The sequence below is a fragment of the Eptatretus burgeri genome, chromosome 9, assembly GCF_056783735.1.
Source record: "Eptatretus burgeri isolate ZD-2024b chromosome 9, Ebu_testis_v1, whole genome shotgun sequence".
Taxonomy (NCBI): Eukaryota; Metazoa; Chordata; class Myxini; order Myxiniformes; family Myxinidae; genus Eptatretus; species Eptatretus burgeri.
Genome location: NC_140969.1, coordinates 5,380,049 through 5,396,794, shown reverse-complemented (window position 1 = coordinate 5,396,794; position 16,746 = coordinate 5,380,049). Strand labels below are relative to the sequence as shown.

General features: G+C 45.2%; 1 protein-coding gene and 1 long non-coding RNA gene across 3 annotated transcripts in view; one reads left to right on the top strand and one right to left on the bottom strand.

Moving 5' to 3' along the window:
- Nucleotides 1-310, bottom strand: part of EXOC4 (exocyst complex component 4) — a 324,065-nt gene extending 323,755 nt beyond the window's left edge. For both annotated transcript variants that reach the window (XM_085893972.1, XM_085893973.1), the window contains exon 1: nt 148-310. In XM_085893972.1, the coding sequence (XP_085750098.1) occupies nt 148-221 (74 nt within the window). In that variant the 5' untranslated portion in view covers nt 222-310. The remainder of the gene's footprint in view (nt 1-147) is intronic.
- Nucleotides 146-14,896, top strand: LOC147019457 (uncharacterized). The gene is made up of 3 exons (XR_015061418.1): nt 146-267; nt 13,819-14,090; nt 14,710-14,896. It is a non-coding gene; the product is annotated as an uncharacterized LOC147019457 (long non-coding RNA).
- Nucleotides 14,897-16,746: the final 1,850 nt, after the last annotated feature.

Here is a 16,746-nt window from a genome sequence, read left to right as displayed (position 1 = left end):
AATTACCTTCAAATGGAAACCTATGCTTATGTAAGGGAATTACTGTGAGAACAATGAAGAAAGAGGACGTTATTATGATTGTGGTGGTCGTGGTGCTGCTGGTGGTGGTTGTGGCTGTGGTGGTGCTAACACAACTATTAGACGTACCGAATGACTGATATAAGGAGGCCAGATGGGTCCTTTGACTTGCTGGTTCCCTTCAAACGTTGCTCCGCAGCCATCGCCAAGACCGTGTCCACTTGACTCGCGTGACAACAGGAAGCGTTTGTAAGTACGGAACCCTCATTGGTCAATTTCACCGTCACGTAAACCTTATTATTGGATTGCGTCTTCTAAAAAAAAAAAAAATTTCCGCTTCATGCCGAAATTACGTTTCTGAATCGTCATTACTTACCGTCTTCATAAAACAATTCATTATAGTTATATTATATTCCACTAAGTGGACCTATTAACAAATTAAAATATATAATGCGGCATTAATAATATATACCGACCGAGCAATGCTGTGCAGCTATACACTGCATAGGTAGAAATATCCGATTCCCTGAAACACAACGTTCTTGCAACGTTTTAAACCGTCTTCTACGACACGAACCAAATAGCAATGTCGAGCAACGTCGCGTGTTTCCTGAATTGTTAAGTACGCTGACGATGCTTGGTGCTGCCCCCCATTGGTTCTCATGGTAACGGCCGATCGGCATCCAGGCTCAACGGTTCGAGAGCGTCCGCTCTCAAGTCTGGCGGGTCGTTGGTTCAAATCCCGTCCAAGTCAAACCAAAGACTTTAAAATGATACGTGCTGCTTCCTTGATGAGGCTTCAAAAATTCGGGAAAAAATCACCTCAAATATCCGGCCACGTGCTTATTTCGCCGGCGAAATCCATATTTGCAATTGCGCACCACGATTGCGACACGTGACCCATCAAGCAGGTGCATGCTCAATGGGATAGCACCGGTGCAGCGATTTCAAATAACCCCCTCCATCTTACCCCCCCTTCATCTTACCCCCCCTTCATCTTACCCCCCCTTCATCTTACCCCCTTCACCTTACCCGCCCCTTCATCTTACCCCCCTTCATCTTACCACCTCCCCTTCATCTTACCCCCTTCATCTTACCCCCCTTCATCTTACCCCCCACTTCATCTTACCCCCTTCATCTTACCTCCCTTCATCTTACCCCCTTCATCTTACCTCCCCTTCATCTTACCACCCCCTTCATCTTACCCCCCACTTCATCTTACCCCCACTTCATCTTACCCCCTTCATCTTACCCCCTCTTCATCTTACCCCCTTCATCTTACCCCCACCCCACTTCATCTTACCCCCCCACTTCATCTTACCCCCTTCATCTTACCCCCTTCATCTTACCACCTCCCCTTCATCTTACCCCCCCTTCATCTTACCCCCCTTCATCTTACCCCCCTTCATCTTACCCCCCCTCTTCATCTTACCCCCACCCCACTTCATCTTACCCCCTTCATCTTACCCCCCCCATCTTACTCCCCCTTCATCTTACCCCTCCCCGTTCATCTTACCCCCCATCTTACTCTCCCCCTTCATCTTATCCCCACCCTTCATCTTACCCCGGATAACTTGAAATCGCGTGAAATCCATTTCATCCTACCCCCTACGATTTCATATTACCCCCATCAAAACATTTATTTATGTATATTTATTTACAAAAAATAGTAATTTAATTGATATTGAAAACTAATGAGGGAAAACCCATTGACCACGTGACAACCTTTAAAGAGTTTGCGATGAATTTTGATTTTATTATGAATTATTTTATTTTAATATTGTTATTAATTGAAATCAGTATTTCTCATGCAGTTACAGTTTTTGCCACATTTTTATAAAATCCTTCTTCGATAAACCACTTTGAGCCTGCAATTTGTTAAGTTTTTGTTATTGTTACTGTTGTTGAATTAAACAGTGCAGTGGACTGTATTTTTAATTCACAATTTAGTTGTAATTCTGTATCCCGAATGAATATTCACTCTTGTAATTATTATACTTTTTCCTTCTAAATTTCTCTTGTAAGGTTCAATCTTTGTATATATTGTGTTTGTATATAATATGTCATGTACTTTAAACAAGTGTATGAGTGGTTTTAATACAATTAACATTTTTGTTACATTTTTTATGTTTCCAGACTTTGAGACGAGCTTTCAATCTTGTATGTTCTACGTGTTCTATTCGATAAACGTATCAACCGGGCGTAGTGGCGTGCGCCTGTAATCCGGCGACACGGAGGCTTGGGTTGGAGGATCGCTTGAGGACGGGAGCTCTGCGCTGGGCCACGCTATGAGAGGGTATAGGGCATCCCTGAATCATGGCGAAACCCAATCCTTATCCCTGTGTCATAAGAGGTGACCAGGGTTGCGTCAGGAAGGGCATCCGGCGTAAAACCTGTGCCAAATCAGTATGGGGATCATAATGGATGATCCGCTGTGGCGACCCCTAAGGGGAGCAGCCGAAAGATGAACAACAACAACAACAACAACAACAACAACAACAACAACATTCAATAAACGTATCATGAGTTGTGGGCATAATAATTTATCATTTCAGCTAAATCAGGGAGGGGGGTAATGTCAAAGTGCGGGGGGTAATATGAAATCGGGTTCAGGCTACCCCCGGGGGTAACTTGAAATCGATTTCAGATTACCGGGAGGTAACTTGAAAGGGGGGTAGCTTGAAGTCTTTACACCGGTGCTCGGGGACATTACACAGGTGCGTGGGGAATTTGGTCGTGCAGGTGGGAAAGGGGGCTGAGGACTCATGGCTTTGATTGCCTATGGTCACCGAGAAATCAGCTGCAGTCGCAAACCGGCCAGAAATGGCCAAAAGCAATTTGGCCTTTCGGCAGGTAATAAAAAAGCCGTTTTATTGAAAAAGGCCAAAAAATTATTTGGCCGGCACCTTTTTTCCTTGTCGGCCAAATGACAGCGGAAAAATGCCAAAATCGACGAATTTGGCCGGTAAAAGGCCAAACTAGCAACCCTGCTCACTAGGAGTACGTTGTTCCAAGTTTTCGTCCGAGTTCGATTCCAGAGCCCATAATAAATTGTCTTGACACTGCGGGGGCTCCAGGTGTTGCATCATTCAGTCCGCCATCTACCGTAGCAGAGTTGCCAACATTGAGAGAAGAACAAGAGATGGGATGGAAAGGATCAGTGGTGCGAGGGAGCGAAGCAACCGATCTGTGATCTTTGAGGTCCCCCATTACAGCAAGGGAATTTTGAAAATTTCACCTTATATTTCTACATTCTACCTGTGACAGAGTACACGTGCTCCGGATGTGGGCGTATACTCTCATTATGTGTGCACACACACATTCGTGGATGCGTCACTGTGGAGTCGTCAATGTTGTTGCATGATTTCAGAAAGTTGAACCAAATGCCACGATGGCAGTCCTCAATCCTCTCGGACCAATGAATCTTGAGGCATCGAATGCTGCCAATGTGTGGGACGAGTCGGCTGTACGATTTTTGAACTACTTTAAGGCCACCGAGCTCAAGAAGAAAGATGCTGATGTGCAAGTCGCCATTTTGCTAGAATTGGCAGGGCCGAACTCCCTGTCCATTCACAAGATATTCGCCTTCGGTGAGGGTGAAGATTCGAATGATTGAGTTGGTGCAAGCCTGATGTTGGCTTCATGGGTTGGGTGGTGGACTTGGGATCCTCGGGTCTCAAGTTCAAAATCCTGCTCGGCCGTTGAATTAATACCAGGTGGGGTTGACTCAGCCTTTCGTCCTTCAGATGTCAGCAAAATGAGTCACAGCTTGCTGGGATGATTGAGCCATTCAAGTATCCTGCGTTGGAGTGGCGACCCATCCAGGATTATGCCCAATAGCCCAGGAGACTGCTACGGCAGCACCGACACTGGACGGAGTATGGTCCCGATGTGTGTGTGAGTTGGTGCTACAGAAATTTACGGACTTTTGCAGGCCAAGGAAAAACACGGTCTACGAGTCATGAGAGGTATCGTTTTTTGGAAACCTGACCAGGTGGAGATGACGGACCAATGGCTCATTGAACTCAGAATGCAAGTAGCTATGTGCCAGTTCGGACCCCAAGAAGAACTCATGATTCGAGATGAGATTGTGTTTGGCGTGCAAGATGAGAAGTCGAAAGAGAGGCTTCTTAGGGAAGCTGAGATCACGCTGAGAAAAGCACCGTTCCCATAGTACGGCAAAACTCATGTGAAAAGCTGGGCCTAATATAGCGTATGGATTCACTACATGCTCCACTGATCAAGGAGAGGCTGCTCGAGCAATACGCAGATTTGTTCATGGCACTGGGTCAGTACTGGCATGAGTATGGAATTTAATTGAATCCAGATGTCATCCCGACTGTTCAGCCAGCCAGACGTGTTCCCTTCATACCAAGTATGAGAAGCTGAGAGACACTCCAGAAAGAGTTGGAGAACTCTGCATCATGGCCAAGGTCAACAAGGCCACCGACTGGGTTAGTAAACTTGTAATCACCAAAAAAAAAAAAGATGGCCACATGAGAATCTGCCGACACCCAAAACCACTGAACCGTGCAATCAATTGAGAAAGATACACGATACCTACAGCTCCTACACCAAGCGATGCGCAGAGGCAGATGAACAACAAGTAGGTGTTCACGACTGACATGGCAGATGTCTACTGGCATGTGAAGCTGACCGAGAAGTTGTCCTACCTGTGTACATTCAACACACTTTGAGGTCGGATGAGATTCTGCCGCATACCCTTCAGCATACCATCAGCCAGTGAAATCATGCATGAGGGGAACCAGAAAGCCTTCGGCGACATTCCTGGTGTACAGATCATCGCCGATGAGATAATCATTGATGCGGAGACTGTAGCAGAGCATGACCAAACCCTGCATAAGGTCATGCAGAGCGCTTTCCAACAACAGGTGAAGTTCAACATGACCAAGGTACAATTCCTGCGGAGACATGAATATCACTGTCAAGGAAAGTGAATCTCTCTGTGACCTCTACATCCTCACCACAAACAGGTACAGCCAAGATTGCCACATCCAAGATGTCGTTGAAAGCCTGGATCTTTGTTTTGACCCCGGGAAACCCGTAGTCCCAGCAGCACCGATTCCTCATTCAGTGCCTCAAGGGCCCCGACAAGGACATCCAGTGTTTCCGCAAGGTTGACTGCATCATCTGCAAAATCAAGGTCAGAGATCTTTGACATACCCAAGCGGTGCGACTCAGCTTGATCTCTCCGACATCTTCCCAAAAATCCAGTCCATGCAAGTGTTGAGTGTGGGGGCCAATACCCACCCCTAACTAACTCCAGTAACAACTGGAAATAAGCCAGGGATGGAACCAGCACACTTCACAGCACTCTCAGTACCAGAATGTAGTTCAGAAATCAGATCGATCAACTTTGGTGGCACACCATGAAGACCGAGAATCCTCCAGAGGGCATCCTGATTCACTGAATCAAACGCTTTACAGAGATCAACATAGGCTACAAGCAGCCCCTGCCAAAACTCTCATCTGCGTTCGGTGATGACCCGAAGAGCAAGGATACAGTCAATCGTTGACCTCTTTGGTGTAAATCCTGACTGCTCTGGACGCTGGTGCTCAATGTTAGCACCAGGTATCATAACTTGAGGGTAAAGAAGATGAGAGTTCAGACAGTTTTAAGGTTGGGGTCTTTCAGTCTGAGTAGTTAATGCATGGAATGGTCTCCCAGAAAAAGTAGTTGCAGCGCATGGGTTGGATACGTTAAAATACGATTTATACAGGTACCTGGATCTGGATGTATTGGAGATGGAGAGGTATGTGGATATTGGATTGGATGTGGATGGTGACAATGCTGAGATTGGTGCGGCACATGCAAAATTGGCCAAATGTCCTCCTCCTGTGCCAAGTTCCTTTTGTGCAGTCGGTGAAGTTGTATTACGTAGGTCACAGATTATTGAATGTGTTTTAATGTTGGAGTGATTGATGGTGTGTCACAGGTTGTGTGAACAACCTATTTTTGCCACGTCTGTTTTTCCTTGTCTTTCCTTGTATTAATTCACCGGACACGAAATTAATTAGCCTGAGATTCCCCTGAAACTTGTAGCAAATCCACCCGAGACTTCCCTACATTTTTTTGCCCATTTCCTTGTGATCTGTGGAGAGAATGTCACATGAATTTTCATCGCAGCATAAATAATCTCCCAGTGTTTCTGAAGCTGATTTACAGCTTTGTGAGACCCTCTTCGGGGACGTGCCACGTGAGCTCCAGAAGCTGCTTAGCTCTTGCCTTTTGTGGCATGCAATTCTCTCCCCCCGCCTCTGAATACAGTGGGGCCCTTTCAGGTTTACCATAAACATGTCTCATCCTCATACCGTGTGCCTTGTGGCTGTCTCCCTCTCCTTCATCAAATTGCCTCCTAATACTTCCATGAATTGGACTCTCCCAATTCTGGTGCTTCCACAGGTGTTACTCAACCAACGAGGATGCACCTGCAGTACCATCATGCGCACACACCACCTATTACTGACAAGTACATATATTTGCACGTGATGGTACTGAGGATTTTCATGCATTGTGCTGATCTGCTCTTAAAGAGAAGAATAAAAAGAGGGAACGGCCACACTAGGTGTAGATTGACAGCAAATGGGGATTCACCTTTGGATGAGGTGTTTGCATATTGTTTGTCAGTCCACGACGATATGGCCATGTCGTTGTTTTCCAGCAGGGGTGACGAATTGTGTGTTGGGGAAATCATTTTTGCTGAATTGCATTTGTTGGCATTATAGTTCTGCTGATGATGACATTTTACTTTTGTTGTGGCATTGTGATGGAACAACGTTAAAAATATGTCGTGATGCTAAACCATAAGAGGATTGTGTCTTGTATTGTGGCGTCATAATGTAGTGTCATTGTTCATTGTTATTATTCCTCTTCGTTCTTCCTCTGCATCGATCACAATCCCACAACAAAAGTAAAAGGTCAAAAGATGTCGTGAAGGTAATCCATAAGAGGATTGTGGTGTCAATCTTACCTTGTTTGTTTTTTTTTTTTTTTTTTTTTTGAGATATCATCCCTACATGATTTATTTTTTTGTTGTGTGTGTGTGTGTGTGTGTGTGTGTGTGTGTGTGTGTGTGTGTGTGTGTGTGTGTGTGTGTGTGTGTGTGTGTGTATACATATATCTACATATTGTTGCAGACCCGAGGTCGGGACGAGGGGGGGGGGAGCTACCTCTGGTTCCCACAAGACTCTCCGGAATTGCAGGCCACCGCACACGGATAGCTCCGTGACACGACGGGTCGCTAATCGACCCATGAACACCAATAACTCAACCATGTGACTTAGGGTCCTCCATCTAATGGAAACCAGTTACCTAAAATGGTCACATGATCTAATTACCGGGGGACACGCCCTCGGTACGCCTTGTTCAAACTGGATCACCTTACTGGATCAGATGCAGCTGAGCGTACCTACCAAGAACGTACCGGCTAGGAAACAGATCGTTTTGGGAGAATGTCCTGGCTAGGTTGGGATACGGACCTTGCTGGACCAATGAAGGAAAAGATGAAAACGAGCTGAGAACATTTCTACACAACGTATTTATTTACAATTCGCGAGGAAAGCTATGTGGCACAGTGAATGGGGTTTATTATTATGTACAGTAGCGATAGCAAGGAATTTGTTGCTGCAACAAAAGGCAAGCAATTTAAAAAGCAGACACAGAGCAGACTTATCCCATTATTTATTCTACAACCTTAACTTAGGCTACGACAGGCACCATCACACACACACACACACACACACACACACACACACACACACACACACACACACACACACACACACACACACACACACACACACACACACACACACAATCCCAATGAAGAGTAGTTAGCCAGAAGGAAGGAGAGCAAATGAGAACGAACTGCCTCTCAATTACTGGTGCGGTCAGTCGGCTGACCATGATTCTTTATGAACAGCTGCGTGTGACGGGTGGAAAAAAAAATTGGCTTGATAATTTAGAAAACACGTAAACACGGCAAACAGCTTGGAAATTGGGTGTAATTTCATGACTCGCTCAGAATGATGGAGCAGGAACCACTCACTCAGGGTGACCGAGCACGAACCACTCGCTCAGGGTGATGGAGCACGAACCACTCGCTTAGTGTGACGGAGCATGAACCACTCGCTTAGTGTGATGGAGCACGAACCACTCACTCAGGGTGACGGAGCATGAACCACTCACTCAGGGTGACGGAGCATGAACCACTCGCTTAGTGTGACGGAGCACGAACCACTCGCTCAGGGTGACGGAGCACAAACAACTCGCTCAGGGTGACGGAGCACAAACAACTTGCTCAGGGTGACTGAGCACGAACCTCTCGCTCAGGGTGACGGAGCATGAACCTCTCGCTCAGTCTGATGGAGCACGAACCACTCACTCAGTGTGACGTAGCATGAACCACTTGCTCAGTGTGATGGAGCATGAACCACTCGCTCAGTGTGACGGAGCACGAACCACTCGCTCAGTGTGACGGAGCATGAACCACTTGCTCAGTGCGACAGAGCATAAACCACTCGCTCAGTGTGACGGAGTAGGAACCACTTGCTCTGAATGACATGGCGTGGCAAAAGAGTCCGCAGTGATTGAACAATTCGCTCAGAATGATGTAGTGCGGTACCGCTGTCGACATTGGGTGCTCGGCAAGTGGCTTAAGTCCTCATGCAAGCACTCCAATTAATTGTTGACAAGGAACAGTTGGCCAGGCTGTCGATGCATCCCATAAAGGATCCCTTTAACTTTAAAGCCGGTGGTGCATCGGTTCGGGGTCCACGCAAACGTTTTACTTTTTTTTAAACGTGTTTTTTTTTTGGTGTGGGGGGGGGGTTACCTAATTTGCTTTCATTCCCTTCAGAGCACCTCACGAACCTTCCATAAATATCGACACAAATCTGGCAGATGCTCTGGATAGGCAGTCCTTCGAGGGGACAGATTAAGAGGTCTAGCAATGAATGCATTAAATCATACAGTTCAATGAAGCTGGTTAATTTTGGCACATTCCTAATTTTTTTTAACTCAATATAATTCTCCAAACAGTAGAAATAGATAAGTTTAATACTTTGGAAATTTCACATTTTATTGTGTATGTATGGAGGAGAGAACATAGCCTTGCATGCTTATAGCAAATAGGTATATCGGCTTAGTTATCGGACTCGTTATGTCTTTAAATTAACAGATTTCACAACAGATTTCAACACTTATTTAGTCCGGATGATATCCGATCCTCAAAACCCAAATAATATTTCGATGAAATACTTTAATTAGTCCGTGAGAGTAGATCGTGGAAAATCGTATCATATATTGCATGAAATTGCTCCAAGCTCCTAATTTAGAAAGGATAGCACTTACAAAAGCGATGATGAATAGGCATTTGATAATATGAGTGAGGGAAGTTAAAAATATACTTTATCGGTTATAAATTGTTGCGGCGTATTCCAAGTCAAGTCATGGTTGAGCAGGCCTAAAACATGGCGGCTTCAGACCCCATGCAACGTTACCTCGGAAACACCTTAAGACCCCAGACAGTGAGGTGGCCGAGGATCGCCTGATAAAGGATATAATTAAATAAGGCTGTCGATTATCTTCAAAAGGGATGTTTTAATTAACCCAAACACCCAATTTTCGGTCCTGCACTTCCTTGGTGTTTTCTTTGTATGCATGCAAATTTTCAGGCTGCTCGGTTTTATGGATTTGGAGTTCTGGAGGACACACACACACACACACACACACACACACACACACACACACACACACACACACACACACACACACACATTGACCTTGATTAGTATACCCTTTATATTATCAGATTTCACAACAGATTTTGACATGTATTTCGTCCGGACAATATCCGATCCTCAAAACCGAAATACTTTAATCCGTGGCAGTCGATCGTGGAAAATCATATCATATAATGCATGAAATCGCTCCAAGAACTTAATTTGAAAACTTATAGTACTTACAAAAGTGATGTAGCGATTCGTAGCTACGATTAACAGGCATTCGATATGAGTGAGGAAAGTGAAAAATATACTTTATCGTTAAGAAATTGTTGTGGCCTGTTCCAAGTCAAGGTAGTGTGGGGTTGAGCAGGCCAAAAAACATGGTGACTTCAGATCCCATGCAAGGTTACCCAGGAAACACCTTAAGACTCCAGACAGCAAGGTGGCCGACGATCGCCTGATAAAGGATGTAATTAAATAAGGCTGTTAATTATCTTCAAAAGGGGTGTTTCAATTAACCCAAACACCCAATTTTCACTTGCACTTCCCTGGAGTTTTCTTCGTGTACATGCTCGGAAGAGCCGGACCTGGGGCCACCGCTCACAATTAACTTTGTTGTACGGTGGGTTGCTACAGCACCACAAACGCCAATCAGTTAACCACGAGTTCCAGTGTCCACCGTCTAATTTTGCCGTTTAAATAGAGGTCACGTGGCTTCCTGAACGGGGATTGCACCCTCGGCAATGCACCAATCTTATCTTGATTAGATCTTAAGTAAGGCGGCCGAGCATTTACCGCTGGTGCATGCCGACTATGACAGGTTAATTCGTTTGGGAACGACCTCACAGTCTATCTAGGTTCGGACAATGCTGGATCAATGGAAGGAAAGGACGAGCATAGACAGGTTGTAATGTAAACAAGGAATTTTTTTTAATAAGAAACATAAATAAACAGATCTTTTTATTTCCTTGCGGTGAAAATAGGTCAATTCAAATCAATCAAAATAATTTCAAACAAATAAAGAATTAAACAGGCATTGAAAGACAAATAGACAAAGAGCAGATGCTTATCACTATGTCTTACTTAACAATTAAACACGAGACAAGGGTACCCAGCAGATCATTCAGGGGGGGAAGAATTCCAGTCTCGGCTTACCAAGGTAGAAGTCGTCGTGCATCACATAAAATGTCCCAAAATGTGTTAGCGAGCCTTGGTCCGCTGCCAGTGCCCTGCCTCGCGGTGCACCCACCCACAAACAGACTCAAACACCAATCGGTGCCAGGTCGTCACTTCCAGGAACCAGGGATGCCAAGAATCAGGTACGAGCAGAACCAGCAGGAACGGTCCAACTGTCACCCACCATCAGGAGGCACCAGGAGCCGCAACCAACGGACAGCTGTAAGGTGCTGAGGCACTGTGAGGAGCTGTGAGGCACTGTGAGGAGCTGTAACCAGCTGTCACCAGTGGTCAGAGCTGTAAAGCTGTAAGACTGTCCAAACTAACTAACCGACTGTCTGTCACCAGCTCACCAACTGTCTGACTGGAACAACTGACTGGAACTGAAAATAACGTCACCCAGCTGTCACAAAACTGTCAGGAAAACGGTCCTCCCGTCCTTTTTTTAGGCGACAGTCTGGGCGGAGTCTCAAGCAGACTTCAGCCAAATCCACCTTGCCTACTGGCACATCGTTACACGTGACCAACCGTCCACCTCGCGATCATTCCTTCCTCGTTCAGCCCGACATGAACAAGAACCAGCCAGCATCCATGGAGCTGCCAAACGTCGATGGAAAAAGGTGGACGTCAACGTCGGTGAAAGAGGTGGGTGTCGAACAACAATGAAAAATATGTGGTGACGTAAATGTTCCACAGCCGTATTTGACCGTCAGAATAACTGCTCAGGAAAAGCCCGCGGTGTGTCTAATCAGACGTCCTGTAAGTCCATAGTGTAAACTAGAGCAGGCACTCATAGAGCGTATACCTTCGCCGCAGCCACTAGTTACCTTTGTATTAAGTTGTCCACAACGCATCTCAATACAAATATGCATTTCGTGACCCCCATGACCTTTGACCCACAACCACTACCTCGGGTGACAATAGTACTATACCTTGTGTCATTTCAGAAGATGGGGAATTGAACACTGAACAATTTGGAGTTAATTTGATGTAAATCGGAAACATATTAACCGTTTTCATCATGAAAAAAACGATGTTGACCTTTTTGTGACCTTGACCTTTGATCCGATCGCTCCCAAAATCTAATGGATTTGTCCTTTCATGATGCCAAACAAATCCAAAGCAATTAAAGCCTCTCTGCATTTTGTTTTTTTGCGTTAAGTTGTCCACAACGCTTTCCAATATAAATGTGAATTTGTGTGACCCCCTTGACCTTTGACCCCAACCTTTGAACTCAACTGCCTTGGGTGACAAAAGTACTATACCATGTGTCATATTAGAGGATGGGGAATTTAATTTTGAACATTTTGGAGTTAATTTGCTGTAAATCAAAACAAAATTGACAATTTAATCGCAAAAAAACGATTTTGACCTTTTTGTGACCTTGACCTTAACCTTTGATCCGATCGCTCCCAAAATCTAATCGATTTGTCCTCTCGTGATGCCAAACACATCCACAAAATTTCATGACAATCTGCGAAGCGGTTTTTGTGTAATGTTGTCCACAATGCTTCCCAATCAAAAACTCCATTTTGGTGACCCCCTTGACCTTTGACTTCCACAGACTAACTAGGGTTGCAAACACTATACCATGCGCTATATCAGTGGATCGAGATTTGAACACTGAACATTTTGGACTTAATTTGATGTAAATCGGAACAAAATTGACACTTTAATCGCAAAAAAACGATTTTGACCTTTTTGTGACCTTGACCTTGACCTTTGATCCGATCGCTCCCAAAAGCTTCGCCTGGCGTCCTTGAGTAACTGCACATCATCTCTGAAAATTTCATGCAAATCGGTCCAGCAGTTTTTGCGCAATGTTGTCCGCACACATATTTACCAATAAATAAATACACAGGGGTCAATACAATACCTTCGTCAAACGAAGTTAGCGAAGGTAATAAATCGTCCACCTTAAAGTCAATGTGTCCTGAATGAAAGGGGGTAGATGAGCCTCCGTTGGGCCAGCGGGTATCTCACGTGCATCAATGTGTCGAAAAGAGAAAAAGACCATCCCATAAGAAAGAGAATCTGTTCTACACCCTTCTCCAACGCATCAAAGTTAGAATCCCACCAGACAAGGGGATAGGTCTATCCTGGACATGCATTTATGGAAATAACTGTCTGAGGACCGAAATGTTTGTATGCATTAGTCGGATCTGATTCTGAAATCCATAAGTGTGTGTGTGTGTGTGTGTGTGTGTGTGTGTGTGTGTGTGTGTGTGTGTGTGTGTGTGTGTGTGTGTGTGTGTGTGTGTGTGTGTGTGTGTGTGTGTGTGTGTGTGTGTGTGTGTGTGTGAAGACTTTTCTTTGATTTCTTTGCAATTCCTCACCCCTGGCCCGATCTCCACCAAATTTTATGTATGTGTGTTCGTACATCTGAAAATCAAGAAACTGACCTCCAAGAAGGAAATAAGACTATTTGGCCCATCCTTGCCATGGTGCACTCTCAAGTTTATTTTTTGCTTCACATTTAAACATCAAGCTTCATGATGGTTTCTGAAGTGTAAATATGTCGATGTTGATCGGGTGTCCCAGTATGTACAATTGTACATTTATCCTGAAATTTGAAATTCTTGTTTGTTCTCTTCATTATTACTTTACACCTAATGAGAGCCTGTCTGTGTGACCTGCTCACCATTGCACGATGTAAATATCTGGATTAAACATTCGCTCAGACCTTGTAAAACCATTCAGCACCTGCGGAAATTAGCGGAGGTGAGCACACTCCCCGTGGGAGCCAGCTTGTGATATCTACCTGTATCAGTGCAAAACAGTGATGGTGAAAAAAAAATAAAAAGCATGAATGTTTCACATGAGAGGTTAACAGATGACATGCAAACACCTGGGTGTGTGAATGTGTTTATATTGCAGAAACTGCTGCCCACAAAGTAATTACACTCCTTAAGATAGCAAGCGGTGTATCATGGCGTCGAAGGATATCTGAGAAGACCAGACCACTTGCTATCCCTATCCATACTGGCAGAACCATTTCAACATCCCCACTCCGGAAAGTCATCCGCTGGTCCCCTAACAACCACATCCCTATATACTTACTGCTTGGTAACCAGAGGCATTCGGAATGATGAAACTTGCCTGAGGTTTCACACCGGCCAGAAATCAAACTCGGGTTCTCTCATTGTCAGGTGAGCACACTATCCACGACACCGTGAAACTCCAAGATATCTTAGGATATGTCACAAGGAACTCGGGCTATGAGTTACATGTTTGTAACAATCAAGTCCCAAATCTGATTAACTTGGCCCCCTCCTATTGTGAAAGTGCCATCATCTTTTCACCTTCTTCGATGAATGTTTCAAACAGAGATTCTATTTTGAAAATCCTTTTATTAGTAGTCAAAGAGCATCTTGCCGGATGGTCGTAATCATAATTGGTAATTGTTTTGTAATTGAACATGTATCTTGCCTCCATTTTCAATCTTCCATAAATTGGGGCAGCCTCATCCTGATTATGCCTGGTGTTGGCTTAATGGTTAGGGTGGTGGGCTTAGGATCCGAGTATCCTGAGTTCAAATCCCACTCGGCTGTTGAATTAATACCAGGTGGGGTTGACTCTGCCTGTCATCCTTCCGAGGTCGGCAAAATGAGTGCCAGCATGCTGGTATCCTGTGTCGGAGTGGCGACCCGTCCAGGATTGTGCCCAATAGCCAAGGAGACTGCTTCGGCAGCACCAACGCTCTGCACAGAGTATGGTCCCAGTGGATGGATGGATCCTGATTGTCTACCGTTTCCTATTAAATGTCAGATGCAGAAAGAAAAATCATACTTTGAATGCCCTTGGCCATTTAAATAAATGTCATCCTGAGGGAGGTCATGGAGTCCCATAGTGTTGAAAGACCATCGGTGCGCTTCGAAGCAACCTGCGCAGGAGCTGCACGCACTCAGGTGAAGGTAACGAAGCTTTATCAACTCCAGCACCGAGCCGTTCATGTTTTCACGGTTGAAGTTATTTCCCTGTAAATGAGAATAGTTCAGCTGTTTGGTTTTTATGTCAATGTTTTCTCATGAAGTATGCATTGTACATACGGCCAAATAAATGGTGCTTTCTTTATCTGAGATTAAAGCTCTGGTAAGAGCATAGTCAGGTGCTGAGCTGATCAAGCTTTGCTCCATTCACACCTGATTGATTTATGCTAAACCATCTTGGTTCCTTATTTTGTACAATCGACTCCTCTTGTCCACTATTTGGTCGCTGCGTCTCTGCTTATAAACTCATTGAACACCATCGATGGCTTTAGCTCCACTGCGTTGCTGGCACTCAGACCGAGTGGCTCTATTCGCTACCACTTGCTATTCTAATGGGGAACTGACTTCGACAAGAGAGAACATAGATCAGGTTATGGGCTTACAGGATACCCTCGAGTTCTGAACACCTACCCGTAGGCTCTCTAACCTGGGTTGGAATCTCGACCAAGCTGAGAAGTGTCATCCCGGTGGTTCACCAATGTGTGTGCCGTCCATCGGATGGATGTTGAACCGGGCGTCCCGTCTCCCGATACTAGTTGGTGGACCTTGAAGATCCCACGGTGTCCTTCGCGAAGAGTCGGTGAGCTATCACCGACACGCTGAACAAGATACAAATTCCTGCCCGAAGTAGCAGAGGGCATTGCATCAGCGGCTAGCCATGCCCTCAGCCAATGAGGCTACCCCGCAGCCTTTTGCTGCAGACGAAAGAAGTTAATTAAGGTTCTGAAACTACTAGGTAGACCACTCCTTTCATGACCTTCATGTGAGTCTGCTACGAATTGGTTTTCGTCTAACCCTTTCGCAAACCCGCTGGTCAGGCCTGACGTTCGACTGAAGGCGACAGTGATCTGTAATTTGTTCACGGTGCTGATGATAGCTCACCTACTCTTTACATAGGACACCGTGGGATCTTCAATGCTGGCAGACGGGACGCCGAGTTTAACGTTCATCCGAGAGATGACACACACAGTGATGCGTCCCCAGGCTGCCCGTGAAAGACCAGGACGCAGTTTGTAGCTGAACTGAGATTCGTACCCAGGTTCGACAGCTCAGAGGTGAGTGCACATACCTCTCGGGCCTAGTCTATGCCATGTTGCCATCCTGCCAGCAGTCTGAAAGTAGCTCCTAAATTAATATCAGTCTTTAAAAGATTTCCAAGTGACTGCTTATTCATACGTTAGCAATATTCTCTCGACGGTGTCTCGTTGAAATCCCATGCTCGGCATTCTTCTCCGGCCTAGCAATGGAAAATGGAAAATGTCGAATCGTTAGTCTGGAGCAATTTTGCTTTTGCTAATTCTTTTTCCTTCCTCCATCCAAGTATAATAACAAATGGTCTCAACGCACCAATTTATATTGAAGAATTTGCATTCACGCGTAATGAAAGAGAAAGGAATCCGTTCACATATTAATTTTCAAACATTCTTTCCCTGCAAAGTGAATGTTCTCATCATAGTGTTGTGAGTGAAGAAGCTAGCTGACCACAGGCTCCCATTGCTCTCACTTGAATGAATATCCAGGGTCCTTAAACCCCAATCAAACATGCCCGAGTCCGTGGTTGACGAGTATCGTTCAACTGTTGAGCGAAAACGCCAAGATGGCCGAACAGCCGACCGCAACAACACAGGCCAACGTGATATTTTATTCCGTATACTCCGCACTAAACTCCGTGTGTTGCACCAAGAAGCGCAAAAAGAAAGAGTTCAAGCCTAATCCCACCGACATCTTTTACTTACCTAATCTTACCAACCAGGGGGGGGGGGCTTTTCGGACCCCCCCAAAAAAGGATGCGCTTGCAACTCTGTGCAGCAAGCTG